General features: G+C 39.5%; 1 protein-coding gene across 1 annotated transcript in view; it reads right to left on the bottom strand.

Annotated features, from left to right (window-relative positions):
- Positions 1-26,394, bottom strand: part of PREX2 (phosphatidylinositol-3,4,5-trisphosphate dependent Rac exchange factor 2) — a 186,144-nt gene that overhangs the window by 127,721 nt on the left and 32,029 nt on the right. The window contains exons 2-5 of the mRNA XM_086464959.1: positions 5,696-5,767; positions 5,499-5,621; positions 3,543-3,647; positions 633-734 (exon numbers count right to left, since the gene is read on the bottom strand). Coding sequence (XP_086321085.1) covers positions 633-734; positions 3,543-3,647; positions 5,499-5,621; positions 5,696-5,767 — 402 coding nt within the window. The remainder of the gene's footprint in view (positions 1-632; positions 735-3,542; positions 3,648-5,498; positions 5,622-5,695; positions 5,768-26,394) is intronic.

The following is a 26,394-nucleotide window of genomic DNA, read 5'->3' as shown; positions in this document are numbered from 1 at the left end:
AAAAACTTATTTTAAATATTTACTTTCCTGACGATTGCATTATTTTATTTCCTAACATGGAAAAACATCAGTAACTTAAAGGTTTGAGTATCTAACGTTTATCAGCATATTTAACATTTTTCATCAAGTTTTGCCTTCTAACAGTAAGATAAGAACAAACATAAATGTGCATAAAACCACCTCCAACATCTTACTGTAACTCTACAGTTTTTCTTACAAATAATTTGCACAAATATTTTTCATTTACAGTTTCCTGATGGTAGTTAGGAATCATCTAAGCATGTCACTAAAACTCTGCTAGCCCAAGCATTTTAAGCAAGGGCATGGTCAAACCCAGCTGAAATCAGTCTCATTAAACTCCTTTAAATGGCTCTCTTCCATTCAACAATGGAGAGGCAACCTTATGACTAGATGCAGAAGGGAGCTAACATCTTTACTCAGCCAAACTCCTCAGTTCTTTTAATACTAATGTCAGAAGACTTGCCACTAGCTTTAATGAGAGCCAGTCTGCGTCCAATATCTAATAAAGACATTATTCACTGCGTAGAGATTGTTCCCGCAGTTTGGAAATACGCTTAGCAACCCCTTTTATATAGAAAGTATAAAGTCCTAAATAAAAAACTTCTAAGTACCTTCAAAAGAAGGGGATACTTGCATATTCTCTGTATCGGCGTTACTAGATATCCCTCCAATGGTACATCTGTGTTTTTGCGTCCTCCAAGTAGCATGCAATTCTATAGGGTGAAAGGTTTCACAAATTATTAAAAAATCCCAATAAAATTATCAAAAATAAAGACAAGGGCATATGTACACAACAATACTGGCTAAGCTATATATAAATTATATACATATATGTAAAAAGGGAGGTTTGCAAGACTGTCAAAAGAACAGACTTGAATACATACACAGGCAAGTACATGGACTATCATACATGACAAGGAAGCCACAATGGCATTACGCAAACGTTACCCCTAAGTACCTCCTTCATGCAGTCTGATTAAGAGAGAGCTTTTTCTAAAGTTTAAAAATAAAAGACAGTAAATAAAATGCTAAAAATATGCTTTCATACTTCAACAAACAGAAATAAAAATAATTGAGGATGATCACTATAGGTGCTGTTGCTTCCAAAAGGTTTGTTCGCAATATTAAGTAGCAAAGATGGTTTCAAAGCTTTGAACATGGCCATCCCAACACATACCCAAAAAAAAAAAAGTCTTCTGTTTACATGCTTCTATATTTCAACATGATGTGCAATGAATAAAATACCTAAAATAACCTTAGTTATGTGGTAAAGAATATGTAAGTTTTGACAAGACATCCAACTATGGGAGCAGGAAATACATGAAATATTGGGCGTAGGCATCCATGAAAGAGCAGCTGAGAGAGAGAAAACAATAAGGGCTATTTGGGATAATGAAGTATGCAAGGGACATCACAGCAAATACTTGGAATTGCTAGAATTAAAGTGTTAGTATATAAAGATCTAAAGTAATGATGAAAATTATTTTATGGAGAAATCAGACAGAATTGTGATGCAATGGTATGAGATAAATCTACAGCTTCAAAGAGCAAGATGTCTAAACTGAGAACACTAAACAAAAGTAGTTTAACACAGCCAGATGGTATGTTGACACAGGCCACAAATCTAGATGCAGACACATTGTTGATGGAACAGAGGCTACAGAACTGGGTGGCCGCTCCACTCAGCACATAACTCACAATGCACATACACCATAACCAGTGCTGCTACAGAGATCTCTACGCCCAGCCTTAAGTCTCTGCTTTTTACCCATAGTTAACCAGCTTCTGTCTTATCCTAATGGATTCCTTATCCTAAAGGATCTCACATAACCTGCCAACGAAAAAGCTTTACAGATAGACTGAGCAAAACAATGGCAATGCAGACTATAGGTTTATATAACGACTGTCTCTATACTTAAAGGCTCAAAAGTCTGGTTTCAGCTCCCAATTATTTATAGATAATCACATCTCTAATGACCTGAACTGTTCTGTCTGGCTAGAAGGCTTCAGTTGTACTTTCAATTTGCACAGTCAGAACTCCTGTTCTCTAGGTTAGCCTGCTGCTGCTTACTCTATAGACATATAGAGTCTATGAGGAACCCAAAGCAGATATGAAAGCCCTGTGCATGTGCCCAGGAGTATGTGACACTGACACACCATGAACTGCCAAAACTGCACACTTGGCTTCCTTTCTCACAAAACAAGCTCTTTGCAATCTTTCTCTGGAGTATTTTGCTTTTTGTCTCTACAGTTAGCATTCACCCCTTCTTGAGTCTGGCCATGCTGCTCCCAATACAAGAACCATGTGTGTGAAGCTCCTCAGTCTGGAAGGTGAAGGATACCGTGTCAACCACTAAGGAAAAACAGGACAACTTTGAAGCTGGTTTTAACCACGAATGGAACACTGCTGACTAAGAGACTCTCAGCTAAAAGGCAGATGACTCACAACCCTGCTACAACAAGGGAATTCCCAAACTGCTCATTAACTTGGCTGTAAGTAAATGCAGCTAGGAAGGGAGTCAGGTCCAGTATTTTTCAAAAATTTAGTGAGCTGCAATAGGACAACTTCACCAAGAACTCCATCAACAGCAGTAGTGGAAGCCTACTGCATGCTAAAAATAATTAATAAAATTAAATAAAATTTGTGATACTGCCAGCATTGGCATCATCTTTTTTTTTTTTTCCAACCATACCTGTGATGCTCTGCTGATAGTGCCATTTGCTCTCCAGTCCCAAAATGCATAATTGGATCTGATCACTCTGAAATTTTATATCTTATCCATGGGCACCTTCTCAGGTATTTAAGTTCCAATACAGTAGGCCCCACACTTCAAAGCTGACCTTGTTATCACAGAACACCATGAAGGAAAACACAAAAATCGCTCCACACTGAATCCTTCTTTTAACAACTAATGTCAACTATTAGGAAACAGTATTTATAGGGAAACTGGTTTTGTTGTGGGAAAATCATGAGGACTGTCATACTTAACATTTTATTTCACAAATAAGGAGGGGTTTTAAAGCGAAAGACTAATTATGTAGCTGTTTCTTTTGACCTCAGACTAAGTCAGCATTTAAGATCAGGGTGACTACTCTACGATCCATAATAAAACATTTTTCTGTCTGGCACAGCTGTAGCTACTGTATCAGAACATAGATCTTCTCTTCAGAAGTTCTGACAAGTCCTTCAGCTTCCTTTCTATAATTTCTTTCCCTATCCCTCATCATATATCTTACCCTACTCTTTTGCCTTTCTACAGACATGGATGGATTTACACCCTTGTCTCTTTGCCAAGTTCAAGGCATGCTGCCTAATGCCGTATTATGCATGGATCCAAGTGCAGCACTGAAAATATGATGTACACAACCCCTTCCTCTGGAAACACCACCCACAGCTGAAACTGCCTGTTAACCGCTTGCAGGTCTGCTTGTAGTTGTTACATGGTGGAGGTGATAGTGCTAACAATTCACTGCCCAGTCGAAAAATATTAAGTTAGAACACCAGTTCAAAGTTTATTTACCAAAAGAAACGTCCGCACTGTTCTTATCTTGTTAAGGTCAAGCAGAACTTTCTGTGCCTTCTCATGGTTACTGCAGTATTCATCATAGATATGGAATTTCTCTTTCTGCAAAAACAGATAAATAAATTGTTCTTCACTTGCCATTTTGATTATTTTTTATTCAATAAAACATGGAGTAAACACTTTTCAAAGCTGAATAGCTAATATAGTCTCCATTTTGGAAGGTCAGCTCTGCCTCCTACATTTATTATTTGAGGTCCAGCCTCAAATTAGAATTATGAACAGTCTGGAAGCATCACTTGGGAATTTCAACCACAGAATCACAGAATACCAGGTTGGAAGGAACCTCAAGGATCATCTGGTCCAACATCTCCTGGCAAAAGCACAGTCTAAACAAGAGGGCCCAGCACCCTGTCCAGCTGAATCTTAAAAGCATTCAATGTTGGGGAACCCACCACTTCCCTGTGGAGATTATTCCAACAGCTGATTGTTCTTATTGTGAAAAATCTCCTCTTGTGTCCAACCAGAATCTCCCCAGGACTGAATTGTACCCATCACCCCTCGTCTTTTCCATGGGACTCCTTGTAAAAAGGCAGTCTCCATCTTCTTTGTACCCACCCTTTAAATACTGGAACATGGTAATAAGTCTCCCCTGAGCCTTCTTTTCTCAAGGCTAAACAGACCCAGTTCTTTCAGTCTTTCTGCACACAGCAGGCTTCCTAGTCATTTGACCATTTTTGTGGCCCTTCTCTGGACCCTCTCCAGCCTGTCCGCATCTTTTTTATATAGCGGGCATCAAAACTGAGCACAGTATTCCAGGTGTGGCCTGACAAGTGCTGAGTAGAGTGGGATAATGACTTCTTATTTTTGATGGTGATGCCCTTGTTGATGCAACCCAGCATCCTGTTGGCTTGCTTTGCCACAGCAGCACACTGTTCACTCATATTGAGCTGCTTCTCCATCAGGACCCCCAGGTCCCTCTCCCTTTAGCTGTTCTGCAGCCTGGTAGACCCCAGCCTGTGCTGCACTCCTCAATTATGTTTTACCAGGTGCAAGACCTTACACTTCTCTTTGTTGAACTTCATAAGGTTTTGCTGAAAAAATTCAGAGGCTGGACAATCACAAAAACACAGGATAAAAAAAAACAGGAAGAAAATGCACAATGCATGCTTATTTGCTGCCATCATTACGTGTTTTGGCTGCAAACACTTGTTTGCAAATACGACCCATACTTGTGCAGAGTTAAAAACTGATGTTACTCAACTTCTGTTAAAATTTTGCCACAAACCATTAATAATTTTCCCCTCCCACAATAAATAAACAAAGACATAGCAAATAAATGGAACTCTACCCAGAGATAACAACGAAATCTAGACTTTTTGTTAGGCCTACAACTGAAAGCAGAATAACAACTTCTGATTTTACAGAGCTCTAACACTGACATCCTTGCTCTGCTCCAACAGGAAAAAATAATACTCATAGAAAACAATTACTCCAGGACACAGAAACACACTTGTGGAGGTACTAAAGCTGTGAGAAGTAAAATATCTTCACAGTTCAGAACCATGGAGATATTTTATCCAGCATATGCAATTCTCTGCTAAATATTCACATTTTTGCCTAGCATCAAAAGGGAATAAAAATAAACCGTATTATTACTTTTGCCATTTCACACTGCAGGGCTGTTTGTCAGCCTGGGCTAATTTGGTGAATATAAAAAATGATGAAACAACAACCGTTTGCCCATTTGATACGTTCTTTTTTCATTCTCCTCTCCACTCTTTTTTTTTTTCGGAAATGACAGTAACCAAGAGATGACCTCAAAGTACTCTACATTATGCAATCAAGTCATATTTTGTCCTTATAACTATGTACGCTCATTATCATGACAGTAATTAATAAAGACAATTAATAAAGGAAAAAAATTAAATAAGGCTGTAATAAAAGATAGCGTACATAATGAAGAAAGCAGGTTCCAACTTCATGCTGCGCATTAGGCTCTGGCTGTAAGCACTCCTCGACCAGGGACAGGAAGTTTTTGTGAACTGCAAGAATATCTTCAATATTTGAAAACAACATCTGCAAAATAATAAAATATGCATAAATAAAACATCAGATACAAAACAGAAGAAATATGCAATTAAGAAACTAACCTTAACTGTCTCTTCTGTGACATTTTTATCCACTTTGGCTGTAGCACATTGGATCATTCGATGAAGGAAAGCCTGCGTGAAACAAGACAAATAAGGAAAATGTTATTTCCGGAAGACTTGAACAACTTTTGGCATTTTACGCTTATAATTTGTTTCCCACATTTCTTATGCTTCAGATACAGAGTCACATCAGATTATCTGGAATCTAAAACAAGTATTTTATTTATAAAGCATTTAGTAGTCCTGTTATCCTAACATGATATAAAACCCTATCTACAGACTGTTAAAAAGAGTTAAACAGTGAAATATTAATGAAGCTGAGAAACTGAACATTCTCTGAAGTATCACTTCCAACCTGCACTCATATTACAATCAATCAAGAGCAAAATCATTCGTTTTCAAAATCTCTCTCTAGCACTTTACAAATTGACTACAAGACAAGCCAAAATCAGATGCTAATTTCTAAATTAAAACTAGTCAGGAAATACTATTATGAAATGTAACTTTTACCATAGCAATCACAAGTAAGATTTCTGATGTATTAATAATGAAACCTATTGTAAAGTGCCTTGAACAGGTCAGCTGCACCTGGTTTTGCTTAATGAAAACGTTCACTCTTCCCTCCCGAAGAACCTCAGCCTTGGGGATCAAATGAGAAGTTAATAATACCACTAACAAAATACCAAAAGAGTAAGTTTTCCTGTATTTCACATTCAAGAACTGGAAACAAGAAGAGGAAGAGATGTACAGTAAGTCATTCCAAAAGAAATAAATCACATTTCAGGTACAAAGGATATAATTAATTTTTATTAATTCATTCAATTATAAAGACTTGGGTACATTCTGACTATATCTACACACTCTAGACTAAAATCTTACATTGATAACTCTTCACATGGACATGCATATTCTCTAGTCATTAAAAGCTGGCACCACAAGTACACAAATGTCATGTCTTTTATAACCATTTAGCTCCAAGCCACTGTGCATGGTACACTGTACACAAACTCATCTAAATTCTGGCGTGGTACAAATTCCATAAAAGAGGCAATAAATAACCGCTGTGTGGAAGGACAGTAGTCACAGCATCCCTCTTTTTCCCCTCTCTGCTGGAACTTAAACATTTTCATTCACAAACAGTGATCCTTTCCCTACTGAAGAGGACTATGTAACCAGCATTATACATTTTTATTACTGAATAGACAAATCTAGTTATCCAGGACACAAACAGAATTAAGTTCGGAATATTGCCAGCATATTTTATGTTTCATATCACTCTCTACAGTGCTGTAGACTTTCTACTTCTTTAAACCCCTCTTTTTCCTGACTATTTGTGCTTTCTAAAGTTTTATTGACAGTAAAAAATGCCATTAATTCATTTGTAGCAGTTAACAGTTGGTGGACAACAGCCCTTTATATCCTTCCCTGCTACGGATATCCACAGGGGTTATGGCAAATTCGCTCTGCACATCGCCTGTACAGTGTACAACCAATCCCACAGAGAGTGAAAGTCTGTTTAACTGTACGACTCTAAATCAATTTTTGAAAGTTTTCTTCACTAAACCAGCCAACAGTATTAAATATACTTCAGAATAGACAGGAAAAAAAATGTACAACAACCACCTCAAACTCATGTCTAGTTTTACTATCTGTAATCCCTCTCTGTTCACATTATTTCCCCACAGATCAAACGTACTGCTCATCCACACTCATGTTATCCCAGATCTTCATTTCCTATAACTGCAAAGGAAGGTGAACGCTGGCTGAAGGCGAAACTCAGAATGATCTGGGAGCTGGGGCATTAATTATTCTCGAGTGATTCAAGACACTAGCCAAGAGTCATGAGGTCAAGAAGAGTATATCTCAGCTGCAACAAACAGAGCTGTCCAAGCAGAACTGTCCCAGATCCCATATCTGGAGAGGTTATGAGAAACTGAATCCAGGAAAATCCAGACTCTCACAGAACCCAGACACAAGTTACTAATTAAGGTAGGGAGGCCTAGGATAACTTCAGCACTTCCAATGACATGGTGCAAGCCCGTATGCTATGTTGCCATACTCATACTGCAGGGGTAGTGTAGTCATGATACCATTTTTTCCTAAAGATTTGCCACCCGTAGTCCCTATCAGTGCAGATTTGCTTCCTGAAAAAATCATAACATTATGTCCCCACAAATCAATGGACGTAAGTATTTCAATCTTTTAGGGCACTTAAATTGAGAGCACTACAAAGCCCCATATATCCCAAAATAATTGGAATAATCTCACATTTTCTAGAAGAGTGGTGTAAGAGAATTCAGTGGAGTGCAGGTAGGATGGAGGTATCTACCTCCATCTACCTACAGAGACCCATCCTTGGTGGACTTCCCCTGCTGCGGAATGAGTAAAGCAAATGCCCTTCCCATCTCCCTTCCTTGAATGCAGAGGCACCACTGACTCCATACACACACCACCTCTGCCCTGGGACTTTGCTAAGGAGAACAGAAAGCTGTCATCAGGCAAGAGGATGGAGAAGTAATTGCATTTGTTACAGTGTAAAATAACCCTAATCCAGCACTGTGACTACAAAAAGACCAATGTCTGTGGAACTTTTGATCTCCTTCTACGACCAGGTGACCCACCTAGTTGATGAGGGAAAGGCTGTGGATGTCATCTACCTGGACTTTAGTAAAGCCTTTGACACAGTCTCCCACAGCATTCTCCCACATCTAGACAAGTGTACACTAATCTGGGTTAAAAACTGGCTGGACAGCCGAGCACAGTGAATGGAGGTGAATAGAGTTAAATCCAACTGGCGGCTGGTCACAAGCGGTGTCCCCCAGGGCCTCAGTATTGAGACCGGTCTTGTTTAACATCTTTGTTAATGATCTGGATGAGAGGATCGAGTGCTCCCTCACTAAATTTGCAGATGACACTGAATTGGGTGGGAGTGTTGATCTGCTCGAGGGTAGGAAGGCTCTGCAGAGGGATCTGGACAGGCTGGATCAATGGGCTGAAGCCAATGCTATGAGGTTCAACAAGGCCAAGTGCCAGGTCCTGCACTTGGGTCACAACAAACCCATGTAATGCTACAGGCTTGGGGATGAGTGGCTGGAAAGCTACCCGGAAGAAAAGGACCTGGGGGTACTGGTCAACAGCCGGCTGAACATGAGCCAGCAGCATGCCCAGGCGGCCAAGAAGGCCAACAGCATCCTGGCCTGTGTCAGAAACAGTGTGGCCAGCAGGAGTAGGGAGGTGATCATGCCCCTGTACTTGGCACTGGTGAGGCCGCACCTCGAATGCTGTGTGCAGTTTTGGGCCCCTCACTACAAGAAAGACATTGAGGTGCTGGAGCATGTCCAGAGAAGGGCAAGGAAGCTGGTGAAAAGTCTAGAGCACAAGTCTTACAAGGAGCAGCTGAGGGAACTGGGGTTTAGTCTGGAGAAGAGGAGGCTGAGGGGAGACCTTATCGCTCTCTACAACTACCTGAGAGGAGGTTGTAGTGAGGTGGGGGTTGGTCTCTTCTCCCAAGTAACAAGCGATAGGACAAGACGAAATGGCCTCCAGTTGTGCCAGGGGAGGTTTAGGTTGGGTATTAGGAAATGTTTCTTTACTTAAAGAGTGGTCAAACATTGGAACAGGCTGCCCAGGGAAGTGGTGGAGTCACCGGCCCTGGAGGTATTCAAAAAACATGTAGACATGGCACTTCAGGACATGGTTTAGTGGGCATGGTGGTGTTAGGTCAACACCTGGACTTGATGATCTTAGAGGTCTATCCCAACCTAATGATTCTACGACTCTATGATTTTATGAACTTGCATGAACACACAGTAGGTCTGAGAGAGAGATGAGTATGCAAAAGACACCAGAATTATTTGAACATCAACTGAGGACAATCAAGAATAGTTCCTCAAAAATTAGTAAACAAAGGAAAAACAGCTTATTTGTAGACACAGCTTTAAGGAGGAGCTCAACATAGAAATAACAGACCTTTAAAGGAAAATATATAAGGATGCCCAAAAACTACCCAGGAGGTAATAGAAAAAAGTTTATAGAAGCTTTGAAGATACACTACCGAAACTATTACTAACCATAGAAAAAACACACCTGTAAAATAATGAAAGAAAAGTAAAATGGGTATCTCAGGCAATTTATGATTCACTAAAGAACTGTACACAAAAAAAGTCAGAAACTCCTTTGACATGGTGATTTTCCTTTGAGTGTTTTCTAAAAATTCTACCATAACTTCAGGTCAGCTGCTCGAAGTCCAGACTCATTACTGAGCACCACATTATAGGAAAGAGGGAAGCATTACAAATCACAAGGGCACAGCTAAATAGCCCCTGCTCCTGGACTGAGCAAACAACTGTAGCAATCAATTGACATACATGACTGCCCTGCTCATAAAAGCAAAACAAAGACCTACCAAAGCAAAAATTCAGCTCAAACTTCATGCCATTTCATTTATCATGCACACATGTCAGTAAATCACGACTCACCTTTTTTTCCCAGAGTATACTGCACATCTTGCTGAGGTTACTTCAAGATTCATCTACACTAGCGTATATATTTCTTAGCACAACATCAAGCACAGAGAATAACACGTATTTCTGTGCACTCCAGGATTCCGGACCTTTGTCATCTAGACAGTGATCCTCAACTTCCTCAAAGCTTTCCAAGTGATTCCAGAGTTTCCCTGCTCCTGGCACTCTTTATCAGCCAGACTCTTGCTGATTTCCTGAATTCAGAGTTAAAAGATATCTCTGTGAAACATTTCAGAGGAGCAAGTTGGCTGGGTACCATAAAGTACAGTCTAAATTTAAAAGATCAGAAGAAGAGGAAAGATAAAAGAGAGAATGTTTGTTATTTACATTTAAAAAAGAAAAAAAAATCCAGTCTCGTTTGCCAATGTTTAGAACTATCTACAGAAAACTTTGTCAGTCTAGAAATATCCTTGAGTCACTCAGATTGCTACAACCCCTGCCTCCACAAAGTTTGAAATTCAAATTACAAACCTAAATATCCTCAAACATCCTTCTGGAAACGTCGCTAACACAAAATGGCATCTAAATGATAGGTGTATAGCAGCTCTGGAGAAGCAGAACAGCCCAAAAATGCTGAGAAAATTCTAGAGGTTTGATGATCTTTAGAAGTCTGACGAACTTGGGGACCAAGCATGGAGTACCAACTGAGCCTTTTGGAATAGGGGAATAGCTACATGTTAAACATATAAGATAACAATTTAGGGCTAAGGTTCCGTAACTCATCTCAGGTCCTACTGGGGACATAAACCCCTATTTCTGGCTATGACTCAGGATCTTTGAACCACGCTGGTAAGGAGGAGGGTAATTCACCTCAACCTTTGAGAAATGTGGCAAAGAATTACACAGAACATTTGGAGATGATTCCATACTAATAATACCAATGACGATAACTACATCCTTTATTCATGATAGTGTATTTATTACCTGCAAAATATTTTTACATATTTTCTGTACTAGTCCCCGTTCTAACTCTTTTACCCTTTGCCTAACACTGCTGCAACAGACTGTAGGAAACATGACAACTGAAAATTCAAACATAAAACTGAAAATACAAATTCAAATAATTATTAAAGAATCTGTTCATTAAGCCAAATAAACACTGTGTTTGCCTGCCGATCTGCTGCCATTTTGTGAGGCAGCGCGCTTCACAGAGAACACACACTGAGTTCCTGTTATGGGAATTTTACTTCTGGTCTTATCAAAATAAGAGTAGCATTGTTGGGTTGTTTGGTGGGATGTTTTTCTTTCCTCCATAGTTGCTCCGTGTGCTGTTGGGGAAAAAAAAAAAAAAAAAAAAAAAACACCACCAAACCAAGACACACACATCACCACTACAGCTAGTGCAAGAAGCTGCCAACAGCACAAATGACTTCTCTGGCATCTGGAATGAAATCAAGGAAGACAAAGAAGTCTGCCTGGAGAAGATTCCCAGGGCGCGAAGAGTTTTCACCTTTTCAACAGATAAGAAATTAAGTCCTGAAATTATGTCAGAGCATCTGGATCACAAAATATATGTAATTGTTTTTCTGAAAGCAATCATCCTACTTTTGTGAGCCCAGAAAGAAATATACTTTTTCGCTTGAAAAAAGAATTAAAGAAAAAGTTACTTACTTTTTCCCCTCAGACGTCTTTTAACATTGTTTCTGCCCTTAAATCTCTACTGTCATTAACAAAAACAAGGTGGACTGCAAAAACATAATACTTTTAATAAGGTCATTTCCTGTATATTTTCACTTTAGGAAACCCAGTTCAACTGCAGCACCCCATCTATCACATTAAAGCCTGCAGAATAAAGCTAGCAAGATGTTTTGTACATTCCAACTGAATAAACTTTTATTTTGCACCCTGTCAAAAGACAAAATCCTAAGAGAAACCCACAACAAGGAAAACATTCATATATTACAATTTTTATAAGTGTCTATGACAATAGGCTTATCTTCAGAAATTTTGAAACACAAAGCTGTAATACTGGCGGGGTTTGTGTTTTCTCTTTACATTCTTAGTGTATCTATAGGCATCTGGATGGTGGAAAATATGTTGCACTTTTCACAGTATTCCAAATTATCCTAGAGAGAACACAGAGACCTACACTTGGGAAGAAAACTGCTCAAGATTTTAGGTGATTGGCCAAACATATTTTCTTATCATGGCTAATTCAGCTAACGGACATCAAGGTAGTATTTTGCACAGCAGTCTGGGGTTTTGCGCACTATAGTTAACGCACGTCAGATTCCAGGTCCCAGAAGAACACAATGCCAGTTTTGTTGAAGCACTTTTGCTTGATTTTGCCACAAAAAAAAGCCCACCCAATTTCAACAGAGAAAACTCCAGCATCAATAGCATCTGTGGTAAGCACTGTGTGCTCACCCTCCTCTACCCATTAAACTGTGCCAGAAGCAGTGGCAGTAGCTGCTCAGGCTGGCTTCTGCTACTGAACAAAAGACTCTTCTCTCTCCAGTAATCCACCACCTGAGGCACCACCTGTTTCTCCTGCCTTGCCTGCAGGACTGAATGAATCACAAGCAGCTGAGAGCACATCAGCCAAGGTCAGATATACCCTTTCTCCCTAACGTACCTAGAGCCACTTTCAAAGCTGGCCTCAGATTACACTGCCTGTAAGGACAGGGGAATAGACAGACCACATCTGCAATACTTTTCATTCTAGTGCTAATTTTTCCTTTCACGACTCACCAAACTATTCCCTTCTCCACTCATCTGACCCAAAGGGGCATCAGTCTGCCTGAAAGAGCATCCCTGGCTTCTTCCCTTAAAGTAAACATGAACTCAGAAGTAAACACACACACACAAAATGACTGCATTGAAGCAACATGGATCTTCAAACCCTTCTCATACATGATAATATGCTGCCACATTTTGCGATAATCCTAACCCTTTCTCCATCATGTATATTTTTTTTTATTTTCTGCTAAAGTTTTTCTTTACCATATCAGAAAACTCCTTCCAAGAGAAAAGCAAGAAAACCCTTCCTCACCCTGTCCTGTACCTCGATCACCTTTTCTGCATTTCCCTAGTCACTGACAATATTTTTCAACTTTTTACTGCGCATCTTATTCATCTTTCATGCCCACTGAGTCTCCTAACTCAGTTTCCTGCTTTGATGAGGAAGTGCCCCCTAAACTGATCTCCCCCACCTCTAAAATCATGTGACCTATGACTGTGCTTTCACTTTTGATCCCTGCCTTCCTTTCGGCTCCATAGCAGATGAAAGCAAGAGATTTACAGTCAAAGTCCAGTTCCCCTTAGCCAGGTGGGAAGTCTGATGTCTCCACCCTCTTCCTTGTACTGAAGCCGTTCTCAAAAAGATTTAGTACAACCTTTTCCTGTCCCAAATCAGAAGATAGCTGTCCTGTTTTCTTAAATGTCAAGAATCCTGCCATCCATATCTAATATCCTCATTTTGGGTAACTGGTTTTCTGAGGACTAGCTATGCTCTTGCTGGTCAATACAAGTTTGGTTGATGAGTAACAATGGAGTTACTCGCACACTCGCAGTTAAGATCATGCCTGAGTGCATTACCAAATCAGAGGCTGGATGGCAGGCTGGCTCACCCATGCTCCTGCAATCTGAAGCCATGTGCAGAAAGCTGCAAGACAATCACGAAAATTTTCTTGATTAAAATATAGCTCAACTAGAGCTTTAGAGAAAGGCCATACACTGGTGTAAAAGATTAACATCCACATGCAAGCTGAGCAGAAGGCAGAGCCTGTCTAATATTTTCAGGAAATATTTTATGCAACATGGGTTGCTGCTAACAGGGCCTTTAACATTAAAAATGCAAACTGGTTAGATTCTGGTCTCAGCATCACAAACGGAGAGTTTTTTGGAAGGATAAGAGGAAAAGAGGGATTTGCCTGTCCCACATGAATTTCTGAACAGATTGCTGAGATTGCAACAGATAAACCACCCAAACAAGAGGCATCCATATCAATAAATAAAATGTTTCCAGCATGCTTGTGAAGAACTACGAGATTAATCTTTATTGTATTTTGAAGATTTCCTGATGAAGAAAAAGGTAGTCTGGATTGAAAAGTGTTCAGGTGTCCGTGGAATTCCCTCTGGTAATATATCATAGTCCTGTTAGTGCATGCTGCCAAGTGAATAATACACTGCTAATCATACAACTGATCTTGTATCACTCAAGTGGGACTGGAATAGAAATGACATCTACAAACAAAGTTTACCCCTCATAAAAGCCAGAAGTTTCCTGAATTTACAGAACACTAGGTTCTTACTGGGACATCTCAGTGAATTCAGCTGTGTCCACCACCGGCAAATCAAAACAAGAAACTAGGAAGCCCCAGAGCAACTGTACATCTGGAAGTAACAGTATGTTCCCATTAAATTGCAACCATAATTAGAAAAGAATTCATACGTTTGAAACCTTTATACTTCATACTATAGTTTCTGCTTGTTTTGTGTAGACACATCTGCTTATCGTAATTAATTTAAAAAATCTTTAATTTTCATTTAATTTTTTACTCTCAAAATGATCTTTTTTCTAAACCTTTTTTTTAATAGGAGAACACCGATATGGAAGAATTCAACTTTTCCAGAATATTTTTAAGGCAACTTTTTAATTCTATGCATCAAATTTTGTTTCTTTTGGCAACTCATGAATTTCAGAGTGTAAAATTGTCAAGATGAGAAATACATGTCACAAACGACCCCTCTGAAAGAATCTTTTAGATTTTCTGATTAAATTTGAGAAATTATAGTTAGAAATCTCAAAAATATTACATGAAAGTCATTCTCTGCTATTTCTGAAGTTCATTAACATGTTTGAAAACAAGTTTCAGTCTTTTCTGACTCAAAAATATTCACCAGAATTAAGAAAGCCATAATCTTTATGTCCAAGTATGAGAAAGAAACCTGAAATATCACATCTCCAAGTTCAGAATTAAAATTTAAAGCCTAATTCCTATTGCATCTGAATAAGGGAGGAAAGCTGACTCAGCATCATGAAAATGAATTAAGTCCTTAATAATCAAGGGAGCTAATAAAAAAACCCCAAACCTGTTTTACCTATGAACTGAGAAGACTTGAGACTATTGACAGGCAATCATAATGGAAGCCCACCAAACCCTTTTTACACGCTCAGTTTTCAACACATAACACATTTTTTTATAATATTGGATTGAATAGTCCTTAATTGTGAGTTTATTTAACGTTTAATATGGTTAGATGCTAATTAGGAATTAAAGTGTTTGAGAATTCCACAACTTTTAGGCCAGAGTTGTATAAATAAAGTGTATTTCTCAAACACTATTCATTGTCAATTCTGGCTGCCATTTGTATTTGCACACTTATGCCAAGAAAAACACAAAGCAGCGAAGAGTATCAAACAGCAGTTTTCTATCCCAATTTCAATGCTTCACAAAGCCTAAAGGGAAGCTGCAGTGAGTATAGTACTTCTAAGAAGTGCCATCCTGATCACAGAAAAAGCAGAAATATCCCATTTAAGTTGTTTTCCAATCAGTAGAAATCAGAACACTACCCTACATAAGGAAACCTCTCTTACGTCTGGGATACATAGCCCTAATTCCTGTCACTTGTCATTTATATAGGTGCTGGGGTGATCAAAGTTAACAGGTTCATATGCAACAATGCCTCATTTCATGCAACAATCATGTGCCACATTTCTGTGTCTCAATAAGACAATAATCTCATTTTGGAAAATCTCCCAGACAATGATATGTACTCTGGCTTCTCCTACAAACATACTGAACTAAGAATCCACATAGTCAAAAGACATCTGGGTCTATACTATGATGATGTTGCTATTTAAATGCATTGTATAACAACTTCTATCTTCAAGGCAAAATAAGGTTTTAAGAAAACTGTATCACATTAAATTACTTGTTTCACATAGAATCAAGAGGCCTTTGGCTTCTGAACTCATTTCAGCCACTAGTTTAGCAACGCAGACATTATTAAATATCAACGCAGAATTATTAAATAAATAAAAACTGTAAATCATAGAAAGGCCTTGAAAACATAGCAAATAATTCCAGACAAAAAGCAAGGCTTTACTATTGCCAACAAATCTAGGGTAAATAAGAAAAAGCATCATGGAGAGCATGCTCCCAAGAAATACAACAAAAATTAAAGTGAACCCACACTTTTACAGTTATCCCAAGCACACTTACCTCTGCCCAGTAATGACAACATATGTATGGAAAAATTTCACTATTTAATACTAACATTTGCATTTCCAGATTCATTTGAAATAATTTCACTAGAACAGTTTTCAGATGTTCAAGTACCTTCACTGCACTCACATGCTTTCATGTTCTACAAATCTTTTCTTTCCCCTTACTTTTCTAAGACTGTGCAGTTCTCAAAATTTCATTGGAAAACTGGATCTTCTTCAGGAGAATTCAAACATAGAGAACGGATCTCTTTGTAAATAGGTCAGAAAGCAGTTTCAGCTCTAACATATTTCTCTACCCAGCAATAAATCTAGTGACAGACTACTTTAGAAGATAGTAGTAGTGACAGATGGTGGGTATTTAAGTAAACATACAAACACGCATGCTACTTGTATGTAAAAGAACAACTTACAGAGAGAATTATACCTGTTCTTGCTGTACTGTCATGTAGTACAAAATGTCATCAGACAAATACAGTCCTATTGCACTTCTATAAAACAACTTTAAATCTTTAATATTTGTTTAAACTCAGAGCTTTTACTAGCACTCCTAGTTTTCACACTTTACAATTTTATCTGAGATGTAACACTGTGATATGAATGCCCCCTGTCATCCTACACCAGGAAACAGCCAGTCCACAAAACCCAAGCTGCATTAACTGCTACCAACAGCAGTTTATGTAGCACCTGCACCTTATATCCTATTTGTCAGATGTTGGAAATGAAACCAAATTAAAGGATTTCTCAACAGTAACAGGATCTTCTTGTCAACTAGTCAATGAACTCTTCCCAGCACAGCACACGGTGAATTCACTCGTATCCAGAAAGTAAGACTGACTAGAGCAATCCTTTCCAGCCAGGCTGACCAAAGCCATGGTAACTACTTAATGCATGAAGGTCTGGAAGAAAAATTAATTCCAAAGGAGAAACACACAACTTTATTATAAGCAGCTGACAAACCCTGCTTCTCTTCTTGGAGTGTTTTGCCTAAATTTTAACTTCTTTTTCTTGGGAAATGATCAAGAGTAGATAGGTTGAACAAACTAAACAATTAGCCTACTCTGAGAAATCATACTGGCTGCAGCAGTAAACTGTGCCTACGGGCACAGACCCAGCTCTCAGATTTGCAGGGCCAGACCCCCAGCACTTCTGATTCAGGATCCCACAGGAATCTGTGACATTCAATGAGAGAACAGGACCCCATTCAACTGGATCTTACCACACTGTTAAGGGATTAAACTACAACCATGACTGATTCTCCATCAAAGATACTGTGACAAGAAACGGGCTTAAAATTAATCTTGAAAAACCAGAAGCATTTTAATAAAAATACATTTATTTATTTATTTAAAAGTATTCAATACACACTACAGTAGCCACGTATACTTGCATGATTTGTGACTTTAAACTCTCATTTCTGAACAAATATTTTTAAGTGTTGGGGAAAAAAACAAACAAAATCATTTCTTTTATCATCTGTGGAAAAAAGTATGTTTATAGCTATGCTAGTCTTGCAATCTGTCTTGAAAAATTACTTTTACACTTTGAATCAGAACCCAAATACAAAGAATAAAATCAGCAAACAAGGAAATGACTGGCTTATGAAGATTAGATGCCAATGTCAGTTGTCTTAACTCCATTCCAACAAGAATACAACCACACGAAAATTTAAATTATTTTATCTTACACACAGATTCATACAAACAAGATTCTTACATGCCCCTATTGCCTGCAATGAATTGGTCTCGTGAATTTTCATCTGCCTATATGATTCTGAGCCAATTTCCATGGAAATGCCATCATTAATAATATTTTTTCTGGCTTATATTTGATTCATGAGATGCTTCAACTGTGCAAATGCAAAGAATAGTTCACCTCATGAAAATTACTCTTGGTTTTATACAATAATGGTTTTATTTCTTTATTGGCTTGATAACTGTCAGAAGGAGTATATGATTAAAAAAATTTTAGCACTTTATCTTTACGCTACCATCTAAAAATTTGCTGAATATTAGTTATATCACAGGATATTTACATGCTAATCTCAGTTTACATCCAAAGAGACTTAATTTCTTGAAGGATACAATGATCACCAAGGACATGATTCTAGAAAAATAAATGGAGCATATTCACTTTCAGAATAGAGCTGCAGGAAGAAAGTCATGCCATTTGAATTTATCCACATTAGATGGATTGCCTTACTGTCAAATAAATTAATAATTTCAAGAAATGCAGACCTGGATTCTACATGCATGCTGGTGAGAAATAAACGCCATACAGACACTCACAGGCTCTCCTTCTCTCACTGGTCCTTTCTTTTCTCCATTCCCCACTGAAGCACAGACTTTTTTTGTACGTCTTATGTAGGTCTATGGTCTGTCTTTGGCTTTGATGAGTTCCCAGCATAATTGCACAATTTCACTAAACCATCTGTGAAGCATGTGTTCTTCAGGAACACAAAGATCGCATGGCTGTTCTTGCTCCTTTTCTTAATTTTTTTTATAAGGGGACAGAAGACAAAACCTGATTACAGCACAATTTTCATTGCCGCCTTAATGAATTTTTTTATTTGAATGCTGAGACCTTAAGACAAGAGAGCTTATTATTATTCTTTGCTGAAATAAGAGCCTCATTCTTTTAGGTTTTAATCAAAAGCTTTAAACCATCCTCCAGTTGAAGCAGAGAAAATCAGGGATTTTTTTAGATATTAAATCTGTAAATAATAGTACAAGAAAAACTGCCATTCCCGCTCAGTCCGCAGAGAGAGGTTTTGTAAGATCTCTACTTAAATTAAAAAAGGATAATTTTCAGCTGTAACAGCATCACACAAATCACCCTCCACACCAAACTACCTGCACCATTACCGCAGACAATTACGAGCAGAGCACACTGGTGACAACTGCCATCTGTTAACACTCAACCAGAGTTTGACAGCACTGAATACTGCTCATACCAGGACATACTGCTGCTTACCAAGACACCTACGTTGATTACACAAACTGAAGTCTCACTGAGTCTTTCCACATAAGGTTACAGAGGGATATGGAACATTTTTTAATTATTATAATTATTTTTATTTCATTCATGAATTTGCTGTGAGGAACATACGTTCAGTTGCTATTCTTCAAAGAAAAAAATAATTGTCTAAACCATTCAAAACCCCAGATATCAGACTTCTAAGAACAACACAAGAGAACAATGGTGTTAGTAGGACCAGGAAATCAAGAAACCATAAATAAATAGCGAGTATTGTTTTCCAGCATCTTCAATAGTTTTGGATCCTGCAGTCCTTCCTCTGGGTGAGGAAATGACACCTCCACAAGTTTTCCTCATGTCCATAATAGACCACTATAATTTGCCATACCTGGGCAAACTGAGGGCATTGAACTTGCAGACAGTGAGCCATGCACAGGCCCATCTGCTGGACATCTACGTGGCACTGCACAAATGTACTGGTAGAGACAGTTTGAAAATGCAGGCAAAATAGCTTTAGGAGCAATACCATGGTTAGGAAGCACCTTTAGGAAGACAGCTGACACCAACATCAAGTCTGACAGTCCTCAGGTTGATCCTGGTAAAAACCTCTTCATCTTCCTTCTTTCCTTACATCTTGCCTGTAGGAAGGACCAGCAGCAGGGAGGTAACTGAGGCAGTGAGGCCACGGCAAGATGTCCTCTACTAACATAATTCCAGATATGCAGTATTCACAATTATACCAAAAATGGAGGGAAAAAGAAACAAAACTTGTGGGAAGGCAAGTTTGCTTTAAATTAAGAAGCAAAAGCCCAGAAGAAGAACTAATATCTCACACACACAAATGAAGTGGACACTACACTAACAGGCTGAAATCCTGTCAGAAGGAAGCAAAAAGAAAAGCAGATTCCTTGATGTTTCCCCAAACTGCCTGTTAAAAAGCTACTAATTGCTAGACTTTGATTTTTTCCAGTGGCATGCGAAAGAAACTGGGATAAGTACAGAGGAAAGTTGCCAAATCCACAGAGTTAGAAACTTTCCACAAGCATTTTTTTTTTTAGAAGAGACGGAGTTTCATTTCAAAATATTATTCTAGCTTCTTCTACTGTGAAGACTGCAGTGCAATGATTTACAGAATGGATGCTATCTCTACAGATAAACAAAACCATCATTCCCAAGAGATTTGACCTTCACCTTCTATCCTAAAATAGTATGGCAAATTACACAGCAGCAGCAGCCCACATCCTTAAAATACGTTTGACTGAATTATGGAACTAAGTGCTAGTCTTGACTTCTCAGGTTTGCTACAGACTACAACTAACTAGATGAATAAAATAAAATATACAACTAAAACAAACAGTTATGTCTGTCAGAAAATAAATTCCAGCAACTAAATGGTGACACAGTAATACATACCATTGAATTTGTTTTTCTTGCTAAAAAGAATAGCTCAAAAAATGCATGAACTGACTTATCATCATTACATCAACTTAAGCAGTAAACTAAAAGCTTCCAGGAAGTTTATCATCCTGTTTGCTGACTATAATTTGGCTTGTTGTGTTTTGATACGATGTTCCTGTTCCTTCAACTCACATCCTCCAAACCAGACAAGCATTGGAGTCTTGCTGCCAGCACTCCAAACACTTACCCAGCCCATATAGTTTCTCACCCCAAAGATGCTGTAAAAAGTCTTGTAGGGCAGGAACAGCTTCACATCTTCCCTCAAATCTGAGGGAAAGAGCAGAACTGTGGCTCCTTCGGCTAGAGAAGGATAACAAAAACACACCTATGTGAAAAGCATACTAAATATACCGGACATTTACTGACCAAACACAGTGCAAATATTTAGATAACAGATGTTAACCTGACATGTTGTCATTTAAAGAGAAAACCACCGCAGGTCCAACAAACAAAAAGATTTAACATTTGAAATTAGGCCTCTATTTCTTGGACGTTATGTTACACTTTAATCCTATTTTTAACATTATTTTTATGGAATTTCCTTTCCATTAGCACACTACTTCACCAGAACTACCAGCAACAAAAGCCCAAATCCACAATACAGTCTCAGCCCAATTATTTCCACTATCATTTCTGCCACAAGGACAACTCTTTGATGACCAACATGGGATATGCTTACTACATAACTGATACTCTCCTATAATTTAAATGTTTTTCTGCAAATTCTGTTCTAAGTCTGGGATAATGGGATTAACTCTACCACACAAGAACTAGGGAAAAAATTTAAATCCTTATCAGTGATTCTATAAGCCCTCTCTCGATGACCAACTCAAAAGCAGCAACTTTTGAAATACAAGTCATCGCAGAAAACTGAGCTCCCTTTATAATAAGATAAATCAGCTGAACAGCATGAGTTCAAAAGTTAGCATGAGAGAAAACTAATTTCATATCAGGGAACATTTCCTTCTCTCCTTTGTAGTCTCTGCCATTATCTACAAAGCACAATAAGCACACATCACATTTTACTCTCTGTAAGTAAAGCAACTCAATATCCAGGAGTAAGACAACAGAACAGAAATAAAAATTCAAGAAAGTTTGACAACATGGCAAATACTGCACCCTTCCCTTCCAAACCTGAGTGGACAGGCATCCTGACAATATATAATAGAGAAATACAACATCCCTTGTAACAGAAAAGCCTTCTAGAGCTGCCTCCATTTAGTGTAAAGGACAATATGGCAAGTCTTCAGCACACAGAGCTGTCATAACATGAGGGTGGGATCTTCCAGATCCAAAGAGCTGCAAGGAGCTCACAGACACAGGATCCCTTCTGGAAGCACCAGAAGGCTTGTCTCATTTTCTGAAGGGATGGGTGACATCCAGATATTGTTCTTCAACTATCCTTTTAGACAGCAAGTACGCTATCTAAAGAAATGGACCAAAGGAAAATAGCACAATTTCCTGTCTATTTTGAAAAACCAGGGTTCACCTAAGGAACAAAGGAGGGTGGAGGCCCCAACACTACCAAATCCTTCTGGACCAGAGTAAGTGCTCAGAAATAGGTAACATTCATAACACCCCAACTAAGAGCAATCAGATCACACTCAAATAAACAAGCCTGACAGACAAATTAAAGAAAAACTCTCCATGTGCAGAAAAGGTAGGCCAAACTGAAGCCAAATCCCCAATGAAGAGAGGGATGCTCTTGGCTAAGCTACCCCCAAGCAGTTCAATACATCAGCATGCTTTGCAAGGCAATTGCACAAAAGATTTAATGGCCAATGTAGTTTTCCTGGTCATGCGGTATTATCTAGCATTGGACCCTGCATTTTCAGTCAGAAAGGGGCCTCGGCCATGGGCCTTTTTTCAGCGGCTAAGGCAGGAAAAGGATCAGATTAGCAGCTAGATCGGACTGAGAAGTCAACCAAAAGTATGTTCGCCATCTGTCACACAGCTGGTATGTAAACAGGTAACAGTGACCAGTATGGCTTTATAAAGTATCTACCTACAGGACTAATTATGTTCAAGAAAACAGAACTAAGCTATTCTTTAAATATTTTTATTTTCTCTTCCAAAACCAGACATCAATTGGAAAAGGTTTCGTAACATGTTCCCATTTGACAAATGGGCAAGAATATTATAATTGCACAGACAGCTTCTCCCACAGCACCCATTTTTGTCAAGTTTCTTCTGCACATGAAAAATTCCAGCAGCAAAGTTCTGGATTACAGCACACTGTGAAACCAGAAGGGTTTCTGAATGCACTTTGCTGTCAGTCCAGCACCCATTGCAATAGCTACTCAACATTATTCATTTGAGCAGTATGCAAAGGTCTGGAAATTTCCCAAACTAAAGAACAAGCCAAGTTGTCAACAGACACGAGCCTATGTAATGAGATTCTTAAGTGGTCCTCCCAGACTACCATATCAGGGAATCCTTCAAGAAAACACAGCAAAACAAAACTCTCTTCTTCCCACAGCTTTCAGCATTTATTGGAATTGAATACATGCTTCCTCTCCCCTCACCATAAGCGAGAAAAAAGGACTTGCTTGTTTATTGTACTTGCCCTGTTTTGTTCATGTCCTAGATAATGGAGGAACTGAGGCAAAGTTCTGCTCTTACTTCTGAAAAAGCACTTTTTCCAGTTTTCTCCATTAATTCCATGATGTAGATCAAATTCTTAAAGTTCCCATCCTGTGTCCCAAAGCCTCCTTCTTGGCAACCAGCCGGACCAGCGGTTTTCCACTGGATCACATGATGTAGAGTAGACAGGCAGATGGAGGCTTCTTAAAATCCAAAACCTCCTCTGTATCTGATGGGAAGGCAGTGCATAGTGCTGTTTTTGAAAGAGGTGCTCCTGGTAATCCGTAGATAGCCAAGTTCCTGAGCTATGGCCTATTTAAAAGTTTTTTAGATTAGATAGTAGAATTTGTACAATTCAGATGAAGTAACAGAGTCTGAACTAGCTTGGCCCACAGTACTGGAAAGTGGGTGCAATGTTCATGTGAAAGTTCCTGTGATCACTAGAAGAAAGCTATCAGCAGTTCCTTCAGGCTATTTGGTCTCACAGCTCCCAGGGCTGTGAAATAGTGCACAAAGGTCTCATGTGTCTAGTTTCTGAGATGCCTGGGTGCTAGAGACAAGCCAAGTAGAAACAATCCTCCCAGCCACTGTGCTTAGACTATGTATGTGCTCTCCAGTCCCCATGAATGCCAGTGAATTAATTTTCGACCACAGGAAAACATCCCCAGCTTTACTGTTTGTCTCTGGTTGGAGCGAGTGCAAAACTGCAACAACTTTGATAGGAAGGAGGAACCCACACTCACCTGCTTCTGCCTTACTTTCATGAACCAAGTCTTGCTCTCACCAAGTCTTGCTCTCATAAAAGTACTACATGCCTAGTTACCGATTTTGGTGGAAAAAAAAAAATTACTTTTAAAAGATTAACATTTTGTCATCAGTTTACAATGTTTATCGTGAGTTGACAAATTTAGTTTATTGACTACTTTATGAATAACTTTTTCTGCTAAAAGCTGACTTTTCACTGTGCCTCGAAGTACAGGACTATCACTCCAAAGCACTTTGCTAGCAGTCTTCACAGTCACAGAAGGTGATACAAAGTCAAATACATTGACTGTTACCAGATCCACTACCATGGTAAATAAAATCAAGACATGCTAAGTACAAAATAACAACCAGTTTTCTGGCAATTTAAAAGCGACATGCAACATGTCAGAAAGATAAATATCTGGGTAACAGTTACTAACACTTCAGAAGCCCACTGCAGATTTCCTGCCTAGCTAGTTATTTAAATCCAAGAAATAAAATCATTAAGCACTTTCTTTATGATTCCTTTATCTATGTATAACATATAAAGACTTCCTCATCAACCAGTTTGAAGGAGCTTTCCAAAGAAGTAAATAGTACAGAGGTGGTACAGCAAAGGCTGATGGAAGTGACATTAGGATCTTAGTGTAACAGCCTGAAATACCAAATTTGCTACAAAGTGGAGTAACTTCTCCGTGGCTAAAGCCACCCTGCATGGTAACTAGACTGTCAGATTACACAGATTTACAGATGGACTATCTCACATGAGGAGGCTCTACAGATGAAACCACTCAGGATGTGATTAAAATGATGCATAATTGAATGGATATTCTGTTCTGGGTTCCTGGGTTTTGGTTTTGTGGTACTATTGCCATTGTAGCTAACACGTTTGTTCCCTTGTTTGGCCTTCCTAATGAATGACATAGTCTACCGATATGGTCTAGTCCTACTCCTGTAGTTCTCATGCTATGAGATGACCCTCAGGGGAAAATAATTCAGTCAATACTTTTGTTAAGTATGCCATGTTACCCTTTTGAAGTATGTTATCTGTATGATGTTAACCGAGGCTATTCTAAGGAAAAAAACAAAGTAAAATGTTAGTCCTGGATTTTGACAGGATATTGTCGCTTGCAGCACTCCATCGCATGTTGACAGAATGGTAACGGTTTTTTGGAATTTGGTTTAGATGACTACAGTAATTTTATAATGTGTTTTAAAGTTCTCTTACATGATTCCAGGTATCTGGCTGGGTTTATACTGGGTTAGAACTTCAGGATCAAGCTATTTTGCTAATTTGGTATACTGTAATTCATTTTTAGAAAGGGTAGACTCTCTTACTAAAATACATTCTTCAAATAAGAATTTTTGGTCAAAGCCTATGCAAAGCAAAATCCAGCATCCAGGACAAGAAGGATGTGCTGATGTAAGCAGGAACTCAACACTTTTTTTCATGTTAGAGGAACACCCCTCCCAAAGAGGCATTAGGTCCAAGACCTTGTGGTGGTTTGGTGTCTGGCGGGGTTTTGGCGCGGTTTTGGTAGTGAGGGGCGCTACAGAGGTAGCTCCTATAGGAGGCTTCGAGAAGCTCCCCCAGCACCAATTTCAGACCCACCTCTGGGCAAGGCCAGGGCAATGGCACCTCTGCAAATATTTAAGAGTGAAAGAAGCAGTTGATTGTGTCTCTTTGTTCTGTTTGTGTTGGTAAGCGATGAGGGATGGGAGAGAGACAGCCCTGCGGACACCCCATCAGTGAGGCAGGAGAGGGGCAGCTGTGCCGGAGCAGAGGTTCCCCTGCGGCCCACCGTGGGGTGGCGGCTGAGCCCCTGCAGCCCCTGGAGATCAGCGGTGGCCCAGAGGTCGCCCTGCAGCCCGCGGAGGGCCCCGGGCCGGAGGAGCAGGGACCGGGCCCGGAGCAGCCGTGACTCCGGCCGCGCTGGAGCCGCCCGTCGGTGGGAGGGCGGCAGCCCCGGGAGGGACCCGCGCTGGGGGGTTCTCGGGAGCCGCGGCCCCGCGGGAAGGACTCGCGTTGGAGCAGTTGGTGGAGGGCTGTCTGCCGTGAGAGGGACCCCACGGTGGGGCAGGGGAGGGCTGCGAGGCCCCCTCTCCCTGAGGAGGAAGGAGAAGCGGAGACATCTTGTGCCGGACTGACTGTAACCCCCATTCCCTGCCCCCCTACCCCACCGCAGGGAAAGAGGCAGAGCTGAACCAGGGGAGATCAGAGGGGTGGGGAGGGGAAGGTGTCTTGT

The sequence above is a fragment of the Leptosomus discolor genome, chromosome 5 (genome assembly GCF_034619465.1).
Source record: "Leptosomus discolor isolate bLepDis1 chromosome 5, bLepDis1.hap2, whole genome shotgun sequence".
NCBI lineage: Eukaryota > Metazoa > Chordata > Aves > Leptosomiformes > Leptosomidae > Leptosomus > Leptosomus discolor.
The sequence above is the reverse complement of the archived record's forward strand: the minus strand, read 5'-3'. Positions and strand labels throughout refer to the sequence as shown.